The sequence below is a fragment of the Drosophila willistoni genome (genome assembly GCF_018902025.1).
Source record: "Drosophila willistoni isolate 14030-0811.24 chromosome XR unlocalized genomic scaffold, UCI_dwil_1.1 Seg144, whole genome shotgun sequence".
Classification (NCBI taxonomy): Eukaryota; Metazoa; Arthropoda; class Insecta; order Diptera; family Drosophilidae; genus Drosophila; species Drosophila willistoni.
Genome location: NW_025814057.1, coordinates 712283 through 728736, shown reverse-complemented (window position 1 = coordinate 728736; position 16454 = coordinate 712283). Strand labels below are relative to the sequence as shown.

At 36.3% G+C, this 16454-nt stretch overlaps 1 protein-coding gene across 8 annotated transcripts in view; it reads right to left on the bottom strand.

Annotated features, from left to right (window-relative positions):
• Positions 1 to 1908: 1908 nt before the first annotated feature.
• LOC6638650 (band 7 protein AGAP004871) overlaps positions 1909 to 16454 on the bottom strand; it is a 36387-nt gene continuing 21841 nt past the window's right edge. For 2 of the 8 annotated variants that reach the window (XM_023179702.2, XM_023179698.2), the window contains exons 3-10: positions 14847 to 14882; positions 13832 to 13941; positions 13225 to 13297; positions 12853 to 12935; positions 5449 to 5652; positions 4257 to 4312; positions 2841 to 3021; positions 1911 to 2769 (exon numbers count right to left, since the gene is read on the bottom strand). In XM_023179702.2, coding sequence (XP_023035470.1) covers positions 2407 to 2769; positions 2841 to 3021; positions 4257 to 4312; positions 5449 to 5652; positions 12853 to 12935; positions 13225 to 13297; positions 13832 to 13941; positions 14847 to 14882 — 1106 coding nt within the window. In that variant the 3' untranslated portion in view covers positions 1911 to 2406. Of the gene's footprint in view, positions 2770 to 2840; positions 3022 to 4256; positions 4313 to 5448; positions 5653 to 12852; positions 12936 to 13224; positions 13298 to 13831; positions 13942 to 14846; positions 14883 to 16454 lie in introns of all 8 variants that reach the window. The other 6 variants (XM_023179704.2, XM_015179025.3, XM_023179709.2 and 3 more) reach the window with 5 other exon arrangements.

Genomic DNA, 16454 nt, shown 5'->3' with positions numbered 1-16454 from the left:
TTGACAGCAGCAGAACTAAACAAGAAAAAGAAAAGAAGGAGTAGAGAATCAAGGCAAAAACCGAGGTTGCCCGAGCCACCATTGGTTAAGTGTGTAAGGCGTAAACAAAATAAACGAAATAAAATGGAAATAATATGTAATAAAAACAAAAGAAAAAATGTTTTATATCACCGGCGTTAGAGCATGAGAACTCAATATGCACAACAACTAGGATCAGGATCAGGATCAACTAACGAATATATTTTCCCTTCAACTTCCAAGGTAACCGCCAGGAAACTGTTTTAGCGATCAGGTGAGTCCCAGTCGAATTCAATTTTCCAATTTAAATTCGTTGTAGTGAATCGTTGTAAGAACTATTGTAATTGGTTGAAAATTCTTTTGATATGAGAATTTGACCAGACCCAATTTGATCAGAATTTCCATTATACTACCATTTATTTAACTCACTTATAAATTGTTTCCTTCGTTTATAGTAAAACAAATTACGGGGTGGGTTTTTTTTTGTGTGTTTTCGCTTTTTTGGATACCAAAAAAGTTGCAGTTTTTTTTTTTTTTTGTTTATTGTACGTACGTTTCCTGGTTGAAATACATAATAATGAATATACATATGTATACATATATAATAATGATAATAATGAAATCGTTTTGTTTTAAAAATTGTTGTTTTAAAGGCAAAGATGTACATAATAAGTATGTAATGTAATGTACGAGTATATAGACGACGTTATCTCTTGCATTTTCTTATCTTTTTTGGTTTTTCCTTATATGGCAACAATCAAAGAAGTGTGCACTAAAAGTAAACTCGGTGTGTGTCGTTAAGCGGCATTTAACGTTGAAAAACTACTCGAAACATTTTTGAATTGTTTTTTCTTTTTTTGTTTTTTTTTTATTATGTTAAGGTGTTGGTTGCGTTGCGACTACTTATATAAAACTGGCATTAGTTGCAATGACGACGACGATAATATAGGTAGAATTATATATACGATATTGGTATATATAGTTTTTATTGTATGCTTTGCGTTTTATGTATATGAATATGACTGTAACTATGTAGTTTTATGCAAGTATGTTGATTCTATAGAGGTCCTCATATATATATGTATTTATGTATTTAGGTAGATAAGTGTATGCAAGTATGTATATTTTATTTTATATTTTTATTGGGTAAAACAGTTCTCTTCTGTATTGGCAATAGTTTGCTCTAATTGGTTTGCTTCTGACGCCCAAAACTGGGGGAAGGTGTGGAGGGAGAGAGGGGATGATTATTGTATATACAATAAATTCGTATATCTTTTATTTATTGTAGGTAATTCTTCTCGTCTCTATATCCTGTGCATGCGTGTCTCATCGCACAATCATCGATCAATCTTGCTCGATTGGTGAGCTGATCTCACGCATGCACTTTTGTTGTATATAAGGCAGCTGTTGAAAGCAAATTGTTCAACTGGCTGGCCAAACAAGTTAAGGTTTCTCAAATCAAAGATCGAAATCGTTAAGATACAATATTTTTGTATATAGTAGTATGTTTGCATATTGAATGTATTGAAATTTTCTCTATTTAGTAACAGTAAATACTATGTATTTGTTTCTGGATGTGAGCTAACGAGTTATTGAAATACTCGCACAATCCCTTATCCATTTTAAGATCTATGGATCAATGGATAAGTTTATATATTTATATATATATATATATATATATATATATAGATATATGTATATATAGGCCTATCTCCAGCATTAAAGCTGTTTTATCACCATTTTACAGTTGTAGCAAAGTGTACAGCGGATTTTAAATGCTTGCCATCTGAATGGTTAGTATATAGACATCTATACATACATTTATATGTATATATATATATATATATATATAACATCTTAATGTCCTAGAAAACATTTACAAAAAAAAAAAATTTGTTTATTCTTTCACAGACAGATTATCCCTAACCCACCCACTTTTACAAATGCTTGCATTTTGATGTAGAAAATGCAAAACCAAACCAACAGTATTTGAAAATTTTGAAAAACTGTTCTCACAATCATGCAAAATTTCGAAAATTGGTTAGTTTTTGTTTTGCATTTAAAACATACACAGTGCATTCAAAGTGTGTGTGCGTGCGTGTGTGTGTGTGTGTTGTGTTGTGTTAATGCTGATTTCAAATCTTTGAGAGAGGGTATCCCTATATCCCTATATAAATAGTACTATAAATTGAATGCACTTCTACAATTTGAAAAAATTGCTATCCGAGTGCTGATAAATTCATCATTGTTCAATTGTTCGATTCGTTAAAGAACTAACTGTTGGATTCCTACTGAATCGTTGTTGATGAACATTGACTAACACCACCTCTAACGCCTCTAACGCATTGCACCGTTCAGCTGGTGTCAGGCTTACACGTCCATTACATTTTACATGGCCGATGAAATTTGTTGAGATTGTTGGTAGAGTGGCTGCTGCTGCTGTTGTGGCGCCGGCTGCTGCTGCTGTTGCTGCTGCTGCTGCTGCGGTGGTTGTTGTTGCTGCTGCATTGGCTGCTGCTGCTGTTGGGCTGGTTGTTGCTGCTGCTGTTGGTATTGCTGTTGCTGTTGCTGTTGCTGCGGTGGTTGTTGTTGGTATGGCTGCTGCGGTTGAGTATTTCCAATTGCAGCGACAGCAGCAGCTGCATTCTGCTGCGTGGTAGCATCCGTTGTTTTCAGGAAGTAAGTTATTAAATCAATGGGCAGCGGGAAAACAATTGTTGAGTTCTTCTCCGCCGATATGGTGTTAAGAGTCTGATAAATATAAATGAAGAAGGAATATATCCGATTTTATTGAAAAGAAGGGAGGTTCATTGACACTTTACCTGCAAATAGCGCAATTGCAGAGCTGCCGGCGAATCGCCAATCACCTCGGACGCCTCGCGCAATGCTCGGGATGCCTTCTGCTCGCCCTCGGCGGCAATCACTTTGGCGCGAGCCTCACGTGCAGCTTCGGCCTCAGCGGCCATGGCGCGTTGCAGTTGCACAGGCAGACGCACATCCTTTCTGCTCGTTGGTTAGTTCGTTGGCAGGTGCATTAACGAAAAGAATAGATTAGCAATTTGCCATACACAGCAAATTGTGTATTGGCTGGCTTTATAGAAAAGGACGACTTTAAACTGCAAATTGAATGTCGATTGTTCGATAAGTGCCACACTTTACACAATTTGAGTTGATTAGTTGTTCACTCTATCTTCGAACTTAAACAAAAACGTTTTAAATTTTTTATATTCTAAAATCTTAAATGACGATTTCTAATATGTCGTCATGTGTCTAACTGAGATTGCTGTTTACCAACCATTAACATCGCGGATCTTTGGCAGGTGCAAACTGGATCGTAACATAAGCGGTCAGAAATTTCCGAATTTTTGACTTTCTAAAAGTTTTTCAAAGTTTTTTTTTTTAAACGAATGTTAAAACAGTTGTTTCAATGCCATTGGACTACAACCCTTTTTTGGTGAAAACGTAAAGTGATGTCAGGGAAGAAGGGCGAGAATGGGGTAAGGTGAGGTGCAACCGCAACAGCAGCAGTAACGAAAGCGTTAAGTTAATGTAGTTGTTTTGACATGACCGCCATTAGCACTCTGATTGTTGTAGTTGCTGGCAAATTTCTACTGCTGCTGTTGCTCCCAATGGTCATATTGTTGTCCGTGTAGTTTGACATGATGTCACGATTGCTGGTCAAATGTTTGCGGGGCTTCACAACCCGGGATCAGATAGGGAAGACGGGATAAAACCCACTTGTCCCTGGTGTGGAGGTCAGGCTCATAATAAATTATAACAACAACGGACAAACATCTGTGACAGTACAGATAGAAACACAAAAAGAGTAAATAAATAAAACCAAACAGAAGAGTGGGAGAAAGCAAAAATGAATTTATTTAATAGTTTTTTGTGCGGGTTTGCTCAACTGCTGGTGATGGCATTAATCACAAGTTTTGAGCTGAGTAGCCAGTGGGATCCCAATTGAAACGAGTGACCTATTTTAGAATAGACAGTTCCAGTTTCTTGTTTAGATTTCTTTCGAATACACTGACCTAACCTAGGCTTAATGTGAAATACAGATAACCTAACTGAATGCCCTTCTATTTGTCGAAATCGTTATGTATATGAATATGTGTACATATTGGATCTGGAATGCCAGTGATTCGGACTTTTGTTGTAGGATCCGAGTAAAACCCTTCATCGGCCTGTGCAAAAACTTGACATAGAAACTCTCGTGTTACTCGTGTGCTACTTACATTTCGACACGTTCAACTTTGATGCCCCAGGCATCGGTGGCTTCGTCGAGTTGAACCTGTTTATGAATTTATGATGTTGGCCAGGTGTGAGAGGTAGGTGGTGGTGTTGTCGGTGGTTGGTTGGTTGGTTGTAGGTGATGGTGGGTGGTTCGTGTGGTACGTCGTGGGTAGGAATAGAGCAGTAAAAATGCATTAGTTTTTGTTTACATGCGTTTTTTATATGGTTAACAGCTTTGTTTTTTGCTTCTTTTCTTTTCTTTTTTTTTATTTTTGGGTTTCACATGTTATTTCACATTTCATTTTTGTTTTGTGGGTCGCAGCATCCTTGAAACTACTGCATTTGCCAACAAATAACGGAGTGGAAGAGTCACAAAGTTGCACGGAGAAAGACAGAGACAGAGAGACGGTCAGAGAGGGGCATGGTGAGCTAGCATTTTGGCATTTTGCACATGTACGAGGTGGCAGCTGCTGCTGCTGCTGCTTTTCGAAAATTCTGTTTGTTTTTTTCCTATTTTTTTTTTGTCTGATTTTGCACTATTTTTCATATGGCATAAAAATAAATAAATAAAGCGAGCTCAGGCAAAGGCGGACAGAATTTGGGTTAAGTTGGTAACTGCCGCCTCTCCTGCCGTTTGGCTGAGACATGCGAGGGCTTGTCGAAAAGTTATTCCTCGAGCAACGATATACTGACAGAATAACTTGAAAACTTGCGGATCGACTCTCGCGCCAAAGGCAATGGTTTTTCTTTCCGTTTCCGTTCTCTTTCTCGTTCTGTCTAGTGAGGCAGTTGGCTTTCAATTTTGCATCACTTTAACTGAGATTATTATGCCAGGCACGAAAAGTTAGAGAATATTTGCAATTATTAAACTCGCTCTGGCGAGTGCGAAACAGTGGCTGAGAAAATAATGGCTTTAAGGCGCCTTCGCCGAACTGGTGCATAATTAAGAGACTTGAATGTCAGCTGTCAGCTGACGGCGCACTGGTAGGTAGTAGCTGCTAGCAAGTAGTTGGCTGTCTGGCTGGCTGTCTGGCTGGCTAGCAAAGTGCTGGGGGAAATGCTTCCACTCTTAAGTGAATTACGAGATGCTTGCTCCTCCATTCAACCTCATCCTTGTCCAAATCTCGCCATGGACCGTAGAACCGTAGAACCGTGGGGGAAACGTTTTCGGGGGGTCTCTGGGTTTGAACTCACCTGCATTGTGCCGGAAATCGTCATACGCTCGCTGAGTATCTCATGCAAATGCCGAGTTCCCATTGTGTTTCGTAGAGTAGTCTGTGCCAGTAGTCTGGTCGAATGGTGAGCATTCTCCACGTTCGCTATAGAGACCGTTGCATTTGATACGCGATAGTAAACCACTGCATCCACCGAAACCGTAACGCTATCCTTTGTGAGAACCTACAAGATGCAGATGCAGTGGCAGTGGCAGTGGGGGCAATACGGGCAATTTTCTTGTCTTGTTTTGTTTGACTCTATTGTTCCTCTTTTTTATTTTATGTATGTATGTATATAGACGTATACATGTATATGCACATATATGTATATGTATGTATGTATGTATACACATTCATACATACACATATATATGAGTATTTGTATATTTGTGGTTATTTTTATGTTATGCTTGTTATCTTTGCAATTTACATATATACGGGATATACATACATACGCACATATATATATATAATATGTATATACATGCATACATACATATATGTATGTATAAGTTCGAGGCTGCTGATAAGCTTCAGTTTTATATCTTTATATAAATATTTAGCTGTTGGCCGTGCTGTGCACTTTTCGCATAATGCAAATGTACTTGACTTGAACGTCGTTGACGGTCTTTGGCTTTGGGGTTTAGCCAGGGCTTGGCTTGGCTTGGCTTGGTTTTCGGTTGGGATGGTTTTGGTTTTGGTTTTGGTTAGGTTTGTTCTTTTCTTTTTAGAACTAAGTGCAAAGAGTGCAAAACTTTTTGCGTTTAGATAGAGAGACACAGAAAAAGAGAGACAGAGAGAGAGAGAGAGAGAGTTATATAGAAGGCTACAGAGCAGAGGCAAGGGCAGGTTATTTACACATACACATACAAACACAAACATATTCATACGCACATTAACACACACACACACACTCACACACACGTACGTCTAAAGTAGGATCAAGTTTTAAGAACTTTTCAACCGCAAATATCTCAAAGTCAGACTTGAAATTTAGATCGATTATTCACTATGTACATAGATCATAAAGATTTGTTTACTCAGTTTGGGTAAACAAATTATCGGCTCGAATTTCGCCCTGTGCTTTTTTTTATTTCAATTCAAGTCTTCACGGGGACTTTCAACCACATGTTGGAGTCATTGTCTGGAGAATAATAGAACGTTTCCTATACATTTTCAAGTCTTCTAATTGAGGTGACAATTTGAGACACAATTGTACTTGATTCTACTTTTTTTTTACGAGTGTAGCCGTGAAAAATATTCTATAGAGAACGCGAAGACAATGACTGTACATTAGATAACTGTACGAGTGGCTTTCATTTTGCTGATTATTGCACATGTGTGTGCGTGTGTGGGTGTGGGTGTGGGTGTGGAAGTGGCTGTCTTTAAGTGTGTGTATGTGTATGTGTATGTGAGTTGGGGTCGGTGTGGGGCATTGGGTTGTTTGGGTTTGGATGTGCGTGTGCACCAGTGTATTCTTTCTTACTTTTGTAGCCAGAGGCACCGATTTTTATTTGTATATTTGATGTCATTATATATATATAAATATATATATATATTATGGTTCGTTCAACTGCTTCATAGCGATACGTGGAGCAAACTCAAGAGCTTTGGCAGTTACAGTGTATAAAAGAATAGCAAATTATAATGCCAAAACGGAACCATAGAAAACGTAACATAACGAAAAAGAATATAACAGAAAACCGAACGAAAAATTATGAAATCACTGAAAAAGCATTAAAATGTTAGATATATGATCTTTATAAATAGTTAGATTGAATAGTTCTTGCAAAAAAAGGGGGCGTCGGGGGTAGGGCAGAGGAGGGGTTTGATGTATGTACATGTTTTTCCTTCTCTGAATTCTTTCCTTCACACAAACCCATTTCTTCTATTTTGTTTTTTTTTTTACCCACACTGGCAAAAAGAAAAAAGTTGAGAAAACGCTTTGCTTGGCCTAAAAAAAAAGAAAAAAAAACTATTTATTCAAAGGCAAACTTTTCCCTCCAGACATTTCGCATTTTACGATCTTTTCGGGTATCCTTGTGCGGCGGCACTAGGCTTCTAGTCTAGACCTTTCGCTTGCCTGGTGTCATTTTTGTTTAGTGTCAATGATTTTGTTCTGCTCTCTTTTTTTGCAGCAGCAGTTGGGCCGGCAGAAGTTGAACAGTTTTAGTTTTTCGGCAAAAACACTCGAGCCGATTAGCATAAAAAGCTGGACACAAAACCAACAAAATAAGATATACTAAGGACCAATGGCATAAATTGAGATAGTTTTGAGTGTTTTTATTTATGCTTAATTTGCGGTGCAAGGGTTGCGGCTTAGAATGTGAAACGGATGTGAATGGAGAAAGGAGTGGCCCAAAAAGTATGCTATACTTTTATAGCGCAACTGAGCGTAGACTATTTACGAACTTGATTAAAGCCGAACTACACATGTTTGACTCAATCTCTTGTTTGTCCTAACACAACACACACGCTACACTGGCAAGGACCATAAGAAGAGAGAATGAAAGAAATAGAGAGACAGAAAAAGAAAGAGAGATAGAGGAAGGTGGACTGATAGAGCAACTGAAAGAGACAGAGGAGGAGAAAAAAACCTGCTGGAAAAATGAACTAGCTGCCTGTGGTATTTCCTATTGATGAGCTTAAAATCATTTATTTTTCATTTTGTTTTAAAGTTTCGAGTCTGGGTGTAGGGGGTTGAAGCTTATTATATCGAACAATAGTTTTCATTTTTGGCATTTGTGTGTATTTTGAAGTGTTCCATGTAGGGGAGTGGCATTAAGTGAATAGGTGGTTGGCTGGATGGGTGAATGTTATAGATTAGATTTTACAGTGAGCGAACATAAGTGAAAGTAAAAAGAGAAACAAATTGTTTGTAGTAAACTGAACGAAATTTCCTATTTTGGGTAAAAGGGTGAAGGTGTGGGCGTGGCTGTGGGTGTGGAAGGGCGGGCAGTAGGTTACAGTTTTGTATACACAATATTTATGAAATTATAGAGTACATAGATATTTTTTATACACTGTAATACCTAAACTAATGAGTTTTGAGTTTCATTAAGAAAATATAATTTTATAAATGCTTTGCAATAATTTTGTGAACAAGTTTCGAATTGATTGATTTTTGTTTTTATTTATTACAATTTGCACAGTATAAGTATTCGTTTTAAGTTTGCACATATCACAACTGGTTTAGTACTATATACAATTGGGTATATTGTATATATATATGTATATATATATGTTTTAGCTACTACTTATTTGAGATGCAGACTACAATCTGGGAAGTGAAAGAGACATAACTCTCTAAGTCTGAGCTCTGAAGGCTACTCGCTAGAGTGCCGAATTTGATGACTAATTTTAAGTGGTTCTACGTAGATCTATTGGGTGACTACATTATGCTGATGCTGGGGCTAACGGTTCTTCTAAGCTGGCGGGGGCGACGGCGTTCTTTTGCGTTTATCCATTTTTTTTCTTTTTTATGTTTTGTTGTTCTTTTTTTTTTTCAACAGCCTAAACCACGCAAAACACATATAGATGAACTCGACATGGGTTGCTTGCTTGTATTCATTTACATAGACAATATATATATACATATTTAAATACATATAGATCATAGATCATTATGATATATGTATTTATATATGTATGTATAAATTGGGACATGTAATGTGTTCTTGAAGGTGGTGGTGCGTCCTTCGCTTATTTTGTTTTCTTTTTCATTTTTTTGTTGTTGTGCTCAAACAAATCAAATTGGAATTGATTATATTTAGTTAGTTGTAGTTAAGAACAAATATGGGTTAAACGATTCTGAGTTAGTCTTCAAACTAAAAGCTTTAAATGAACTGTGTGTTCGAAATGCATGTGTGTGTGTATGCGTGTGGTTGTGGCTGTGAGTGTAAGAATGATTTCAAATTAAACAAAATCTCTGAGCAAAATTGATGTGGTTATTGTAAAACTTTTACAAGTTTTTTGTTTTTGTTCTGTTTTCATTTGTTTTGTTTCGTTTTGTTTTTATACTTGGTTTTTGTTTTATGGTTTACTTTTCTTTCGTTTGTTTTGTTTGTTTAGCATAGACATTTATTGGAAATATATATTTAGCATGCTCTCAAAAATTATTCGAACGCTTAATCGAATTAGGAAGATTTAGTGATTGGAAGAGAGGGGTGATTTGTTTCTTGGTGGAATCTGTGTTTTTGTGTGTGTGGGGGAGGGGGGCGTTATATATATATATATATATAAGTATATATATCACATATATAGTGCAATTGGAATTTTTCTGTGTGTTTCTGTTCTGGACGGTTGTTGGGTGGTGACGGAGGTTGGGGTCTAAATAAAACTTACATAGCTCAATAACATAAAATCAATTTATATAGGTAGAAGACATATAAGTTATAGTCAGTTAGAGTAAGAGTTAGAGACAGAGTGACAGAGAGATATAGAATTTAGAAGACAGTTAGAGTTATAGGCAGAGAGAGAGAGAGAGAGAGAGAGTGAGTGTGTGTTGGAGACCGAGAGGGAGAAAGAGAGAGACTGCTTAACATAGAGTGGGGTATTGTGAAAGGCAAGACAGAGGTTAACAGTTTGGTAGTTTTTAGTGGCTTTTCATTTTGTAAGTGGTTGGGTGAATAGTTTGTGGTATGTCTTTGTGAGTATGGGTGTGTGTGTGGGTGTATGCAGAGAGCTGATGTTAATTTTTCCATGAGTTGCAAAGTTTCTTGAGGTCTGTTGCATACTTTTTAGGGCATCAAAAATAGTTTTACTGTTTATGTGTGTATGTGTGTGCGTGTATGTAGATGCGTGTTCAGTGAACAAACATTTGACATTCATTTATGCTTAAAAAAACAGTTAGAGACAGAGAGAACAGTCAGAGTGTGAGTGTGTGAAGGAGAGATAGACAGAGAGCGAGAGCGAGAAAGAGAGAGAGAGAGAAAGAGCCAATTCTTTTGTTTTTTTTTTGATAGTTGGTGCTGCTTAATGCTTAGTGGTTTTCTTTTTGATTGTGCCCCGCCCCCGCCCACCAATTTATATATATTTGTTTGTGTATGCTATGTGTATGCTGTGTGTATGTGATAATGCTCTGCTACAGACAGATTTTGATTTTTATTCTCATTTGTTCAGTTTTGATATGCTTCAAAATTTGCAGATTTTTTTTTTTGCTCATTTGTGTTGTTTTTTTTTGGTTTCAACAATCAGAAGAGAGTTTCAAACTATGCAAATTGTAATAAGTAGAAATTTGTTAAAAAGACAAATTAAACTCATGACAATTGGAAAATGAAAATGAAATGATAAACAAATTTGCATATGTGTACGTTTATGTATGTGTACATATGTGTGTGTGTGTGTGTGTGTGTATGTGTGTGTGGAAACTGAACCATTTCCTAATGCAAATGAAATGCCAAGGGGAAATGTCGAAAAGAATGTAAAAACACAAAGGGAAGAAAACTGCAATGATTTAACTGAAGGATAAACCAAAATCGTTTTTTTGCATTGTTTTCTTCTCTGTGCGCGTGAATGTATATGTGTGTGTGTATTCGAGTGGTATTTGTGTTTGCTCCACGTGACGTCAGCAATCGAACAATGCAGTTTCCTTACTTAGTTGTCGTTCTTTTTTGTTTGATATTAACTTTGCCTCTTTCGCCTTGTACACACAAACATATATACATATCTGTAGTTATATACATATGTATATAATGGTGTGTATGTAGGTATGTATGTGATATGTCTATGTACATGGTTAACAGAATATCGAAATGATTGGTATTGTTGCTTGCATGGCGCATAAAAGATCAACTAAAAAGGTACAGCCCAAAAATATATATCTATACATAACTGAAATAAAAAATTAAAGGTTAGAGCGGAGGGTCACAAGGATCGGTATGGGTATGCAGGTTATGCTGGTGGTGGTAGTGGTTGGTGGTGTTATCGGTGGTGGCTGTGTCATGTGGTGTAGTTCGGTGTAGTGCTTACCAATGACAATTTAATAATAAAAATCTTAAACATTTTACAACAACTTCAAATACGACAACAAGTTATCTATATAAATACGTGTTTATATATTTATATACACATATATACTTGTATATAAACATACATATATATATATGTGTATATGAAATATGTATATGAAGTAAATATTTGTTTGTATAGGAGACAACAAAACTACCAACAACAACGACATTAATGACAGAGATAGTTTAAGCGATACATAGATATAGATAGAGATAGAGAGATAAAGAGAGAGAGAGAGAGAGTGAAAGAGAGAGGCGGGGTATTAGAGAGAGAGACAGAGAGAGTGAGAGAGCGAGGAGAGAGAGAGAGAGAAAGAGACAGATAAGGGCAAAAATGAATTGAGAGATTGTATTCTAGGTAAAGAAAAATTTAAAAAAAAATATATAAATGAATTGGAACCAAAAAACCTTATTCAAAGCGCAAATTCGTTATTCGTTTCGTTGCTGTTGTTCATATTGGGAATGCAAAATGGGGAGATGGATACACATACATACACACTTAAGTATATATAAAGTATTTAGTTACATTAAAGGTATACAGACAGAGATAGAAAGAGGAAAAAGAAAAAAATGGGATAGGGACAGACAGAGAGAGAGAGAGAGAGTGGGAACGAGAAAAAGAAAAAGAGAGATTGCAGCAGGAAGACAGTAAAGTACACACACACACACAAAGTTACCTAGGAAAACAAAAAAAGGTAATAAAAAAGTAGGAAAACCAAACATGCGTTGACAGCGACAACAACAACAACAACAAAAAAGAAACGGTCACAAGAACAATAGTAAAATAACAACAACAACAATAACAACAGCAACAAGAAATAGAAGTAGAAGAAGGAAAACAACCAAAACCAAACAACGAAATGTAAAGAAAGAAAACGTTGCGTATGCGTAATTTACGCTCCAGTTGCGTGTCCTGTGGGTGTTTGTCTCCCTGTGTGTGTATGTGAGCTTTAGTTGAGATTGAGCTTTTCTTTCTATGTATGTGTGTGTGTGTGTGTGTGTATGTTTTTCTTTTTATTTTAGTTGCGTTTTGTTTTGTTTTTATTTTGGACTATTAGAAAAAACCATTAAGCAATTAAATACAAAACAAGAACGAAAAATATCTAAACAAAATTTTTGTGTGTTTTGTTTAAACTGTTTAAAACTTTTGTGGCGACGAAAGCTAAAAGTTTAATTGGGGTTTCTGCCTTTTACTTTGGCATCGGTTGTTTAACGTATTGTTTTTTTTTCCAAAAGTGTGAGGGTTAGTAGTACATAATATCGTATTTTGTAAATTATGGTTTAGTTATATTATGAGTTATTATTTTTGGATGTACAAGTAGTCATTTATGAATTTGTTGCAAGCGGCAAGTAGCCTTGCTCCAAAAACTTACCTCCTGCGGCGGCACATCATAAGTGCGAGTACGCAAATCCACACGGGCATAGGAGTCAATGCAGGGCAAGATGAAGAATATACCTGTCAGGCAAGAGGCGAAAAGAGAAACAAGGGGAAAACTTTAAAAGTATGGCAACAAGGGAGCAAAACGAGAAAACGAGCACGTGAAAGCTGGCCACTGCCACTGACGCTTGGCGCTAATTTGGAGCAAGTGCAGCAATTAACACAAATTCTTCGTGTCACCCCTACCCAACCCAGGCCGAGCCTCAACAACCCCGAACTCAAACAGATGGCACTAAAATTTGCATAGCTGTCTCGTTAGCTCAGCCGAATTACTTGCTCGCTCACTCGTTTACGTTCTTAGACTCACCTGGACCCTTGGCTCCGCCCTGCATCAGGCGACCCAAACGAAAGATAACCGCTCGCTCGTATTCCTGCACCACCTGCGAATGCACGTGAGCGAAATAAGCAAAATGGAAATTGAAAAACCAAAATGAATTATGGAGCAAGTTTTAAGGTTACAAAAACTAGGTGTTGGGCAAATTATCTTCAATAAATTTCTACCTGTCCCTTCTTCTTTCTTATTTGTTTGCGGGATAGGAACAGTAGGAAAGTCTTTAAGCCCTTTGATTAATTAGTTAGATTTTCTAAGTTAATTGTGAAATTAGGTAGAGATTGTAAAAAGGTAAAAAACGTATTTGTTACTATAACTCTTAAGTTCTAAATGATTTTTACAAAAGACATTTACTTTTATAGAGATTTTCGTTATAAAACACAGACTAACTTAAATTTAATAGTTATTGGAATATAAAAAATATATTTTTCATTTTACTTGGTTTAAAAACAGAGCACATTATGTGAGAAATTTAGTTAAAACTTCACTTGATAAATGGAATAAAATCTTCAAGACAATTCGTACAAGGGCAGAAGGAAAGGGATGGGGTAATGGCACTTGAAATTTATTTCAGTTAGCTTACCTTGAAACAGACAAAGAGACTGAATGGCAACGTTAGTATCACAAGTGCCACGGATAGAAATATTAGCAATTTGCCGCATGTTGATGCCTTATCGCTGATTTCCTCGTCCGCTGCGTGACAGAGAGAAGAAAACGAGAAATTATAGCCAGAAAGAAAAATGCAAAAAGAAAATGCTGCAAATTAAGCTTTTAGACAGATTTATTCTATTTCATTTTCATGTTTGTTTTTATTTCCTGCTCTCCAATTTTTCTCTTTCAAATATTTCGCAATATCAGATGACTATAGAGAAAAAGGGTGGTTGGCACTCACACATAGATAGGTATATACAAAAATGAATTTATGCATATTTTTCTATAAATATACATATTTATATATGTATAGGTATCAAAAAATGTGAAAGAAAATGGTTCATCGTTTAACTTTCTTTGCTTTTTAGAATTTAGCCAAAAATTTCAGTTTCTTACGTGGGCAACAAGTTGCCCATTTCACCTCCTTATTGATACTTGAAACGCCTTGAAGCGTCTCATTCTTGTCGTAAAAGTCAAAAAAAACGGTTAAACAAAATTTTTCATAGCATACTTATGTGCGTCATCAGGAAAAAATTCTTAAAATTCATATGAAAATTCAAGATGGAGAGATAGAAATAGATATAAAAATGTATATATATATATATGTATATATATATTTATATATATATATATACATATACATATACACATGAAAAGATAGGAGATAGAGCAAGATAGAAAAATAGATAGAGATAGCTCTAGCAAATAGTAGTTTGTAATTACATAAATAAAATAGTTATATTGTTTAATTACTGATTGCATGTACGAGTATTAGTGAAAACTTGTTGTTTGTTGTGTGGTGTGTCTGCTTAAAATGTGTGGGAGAGGATTTAGAATTTAAGCTTTTTAATTTTTTTTTTTTTGTCGTTTTTCGTTAAAATTTTTTCCTATGTTTTTTGCTTTGCTTTCGCGTGGTCTTTTGTTTATTCCAAATTCGTGCAACTTACAATAGAGAAATCCATGAGAATGTTTTGCTTGTGTATCTGCAAGAATACGATAAATTGGAATAATCATAGTAATTAATTGTTTAACAGCTGCTTGGCCAATTTATCAGGGTTGAGGCGGAGCTGTGTGTTCCTTTGTGTTTTCCTCGTCATTATATTTTTTTTCATGCAGTTAAGACATGCATAAACAAAGACGGCAAAATTACTACTAAACTACAGTTAGAGTAAACTAAAAGCAAATCATAAATTATGCATGCCACACATTTAAATGTTATTTACTCGACTACTCGGGTGCAGTTGCAAGTTGCTGAGGCTGTTACTGTTGCTGTTGGCTGTTGGCTATTGGCTGTCGCTGTAGCTGACGCAATTGCTGCTGCTTTTTGGTTTCCAGCGGCAGCTGGCAATTAGCGCCACAGTTTGTATTTCAGTTTCAATTACAGTTCATTGAAAAGTTGCAACAATGCCCAAGCATCTCCCTTCTCTGTTTTTACTCCACCCTCGCCCGTGCCCGGATACTGTCCAGAATCCACACCCATACCTAGATCCACACCCAGTGTACCCGCAACGACGTCAGCAAAGTGTTTTTAACGAGCTCTTTGTCGTTGTTGCTATGAAACGGCGTTGGCGTTGGCGTTGCAGGGGGACGCAAAAAATACTCCTGCAACCATTTACACTTTGCAACTTTAATGACGAATGGTAAGGGCTCGGTGGGGAGGGGAGACGGATTGCAGGCAACTTCACCGCACTAAGCCAACAAGCTGCCAAACATTTGTCCCACTCTCAGGCTAGAGAGCGCAAAAAACTTTTATTGAAATTGATTTCAATATAATTGCGATGGCAGCGTTGACGCCGCGCTTGTATAAGCCAACAGCAATAGGATAAAGAGGCTGTGAGCTGGGGGTGGCGGTGTAGGTGGATAAATGGTTGAGTTGGTAAGTGTGTAGGAGTGGGGTAGCCTGAGGCTTGCGACCGTCGACTTAATAGATTTATAGCTACCGTAAAAATAAACCAAAATGGAAATCAGAGACACAATCCGGAAAGTGAAATAGGACATAGAAGTAATAGAGATAGCGAAAGGAAGTGAAGAAAACAGGGAAACGATAGCTGATTAAAATGTAATTAGTTTAAATTGGTTTTAGGATATTTATTTTCCCATTTTACCTGTTTTTTTTAAACGCTTGGGCTATTTTCGATGTTTAAATTTAACCAAACTGTAGCCCAGAGAATTCAATATCAATCACATTTTTGATAATCACTTAAGTTGAATATAATATTTAAAACGTTCGACAGAGTTTTGAAATTCGTAAAAGTATGACATCGTCATTTTCAAGGACCTTTTGCCTAACTAGTACAGTATAGTAAGATAATAAGTAAAAAAGTAAATCTAGAAAAAATGCGGATATTTTTTTTGGTTAAAATGAAATAAATTCTTAATAACACTGGAGTTTCTTGGAAAATATTTGCATCCTTCTTAATCGATTACACCTAATGTGTAGTTAAATTTTCGTATGTTACATATGCATCTTAACTTTGATTATATAACCAAAGATAGCATATTATAGCATAGTTAGAGTAAAACGAAATAAATACTAAATACAGAATCACGGACTG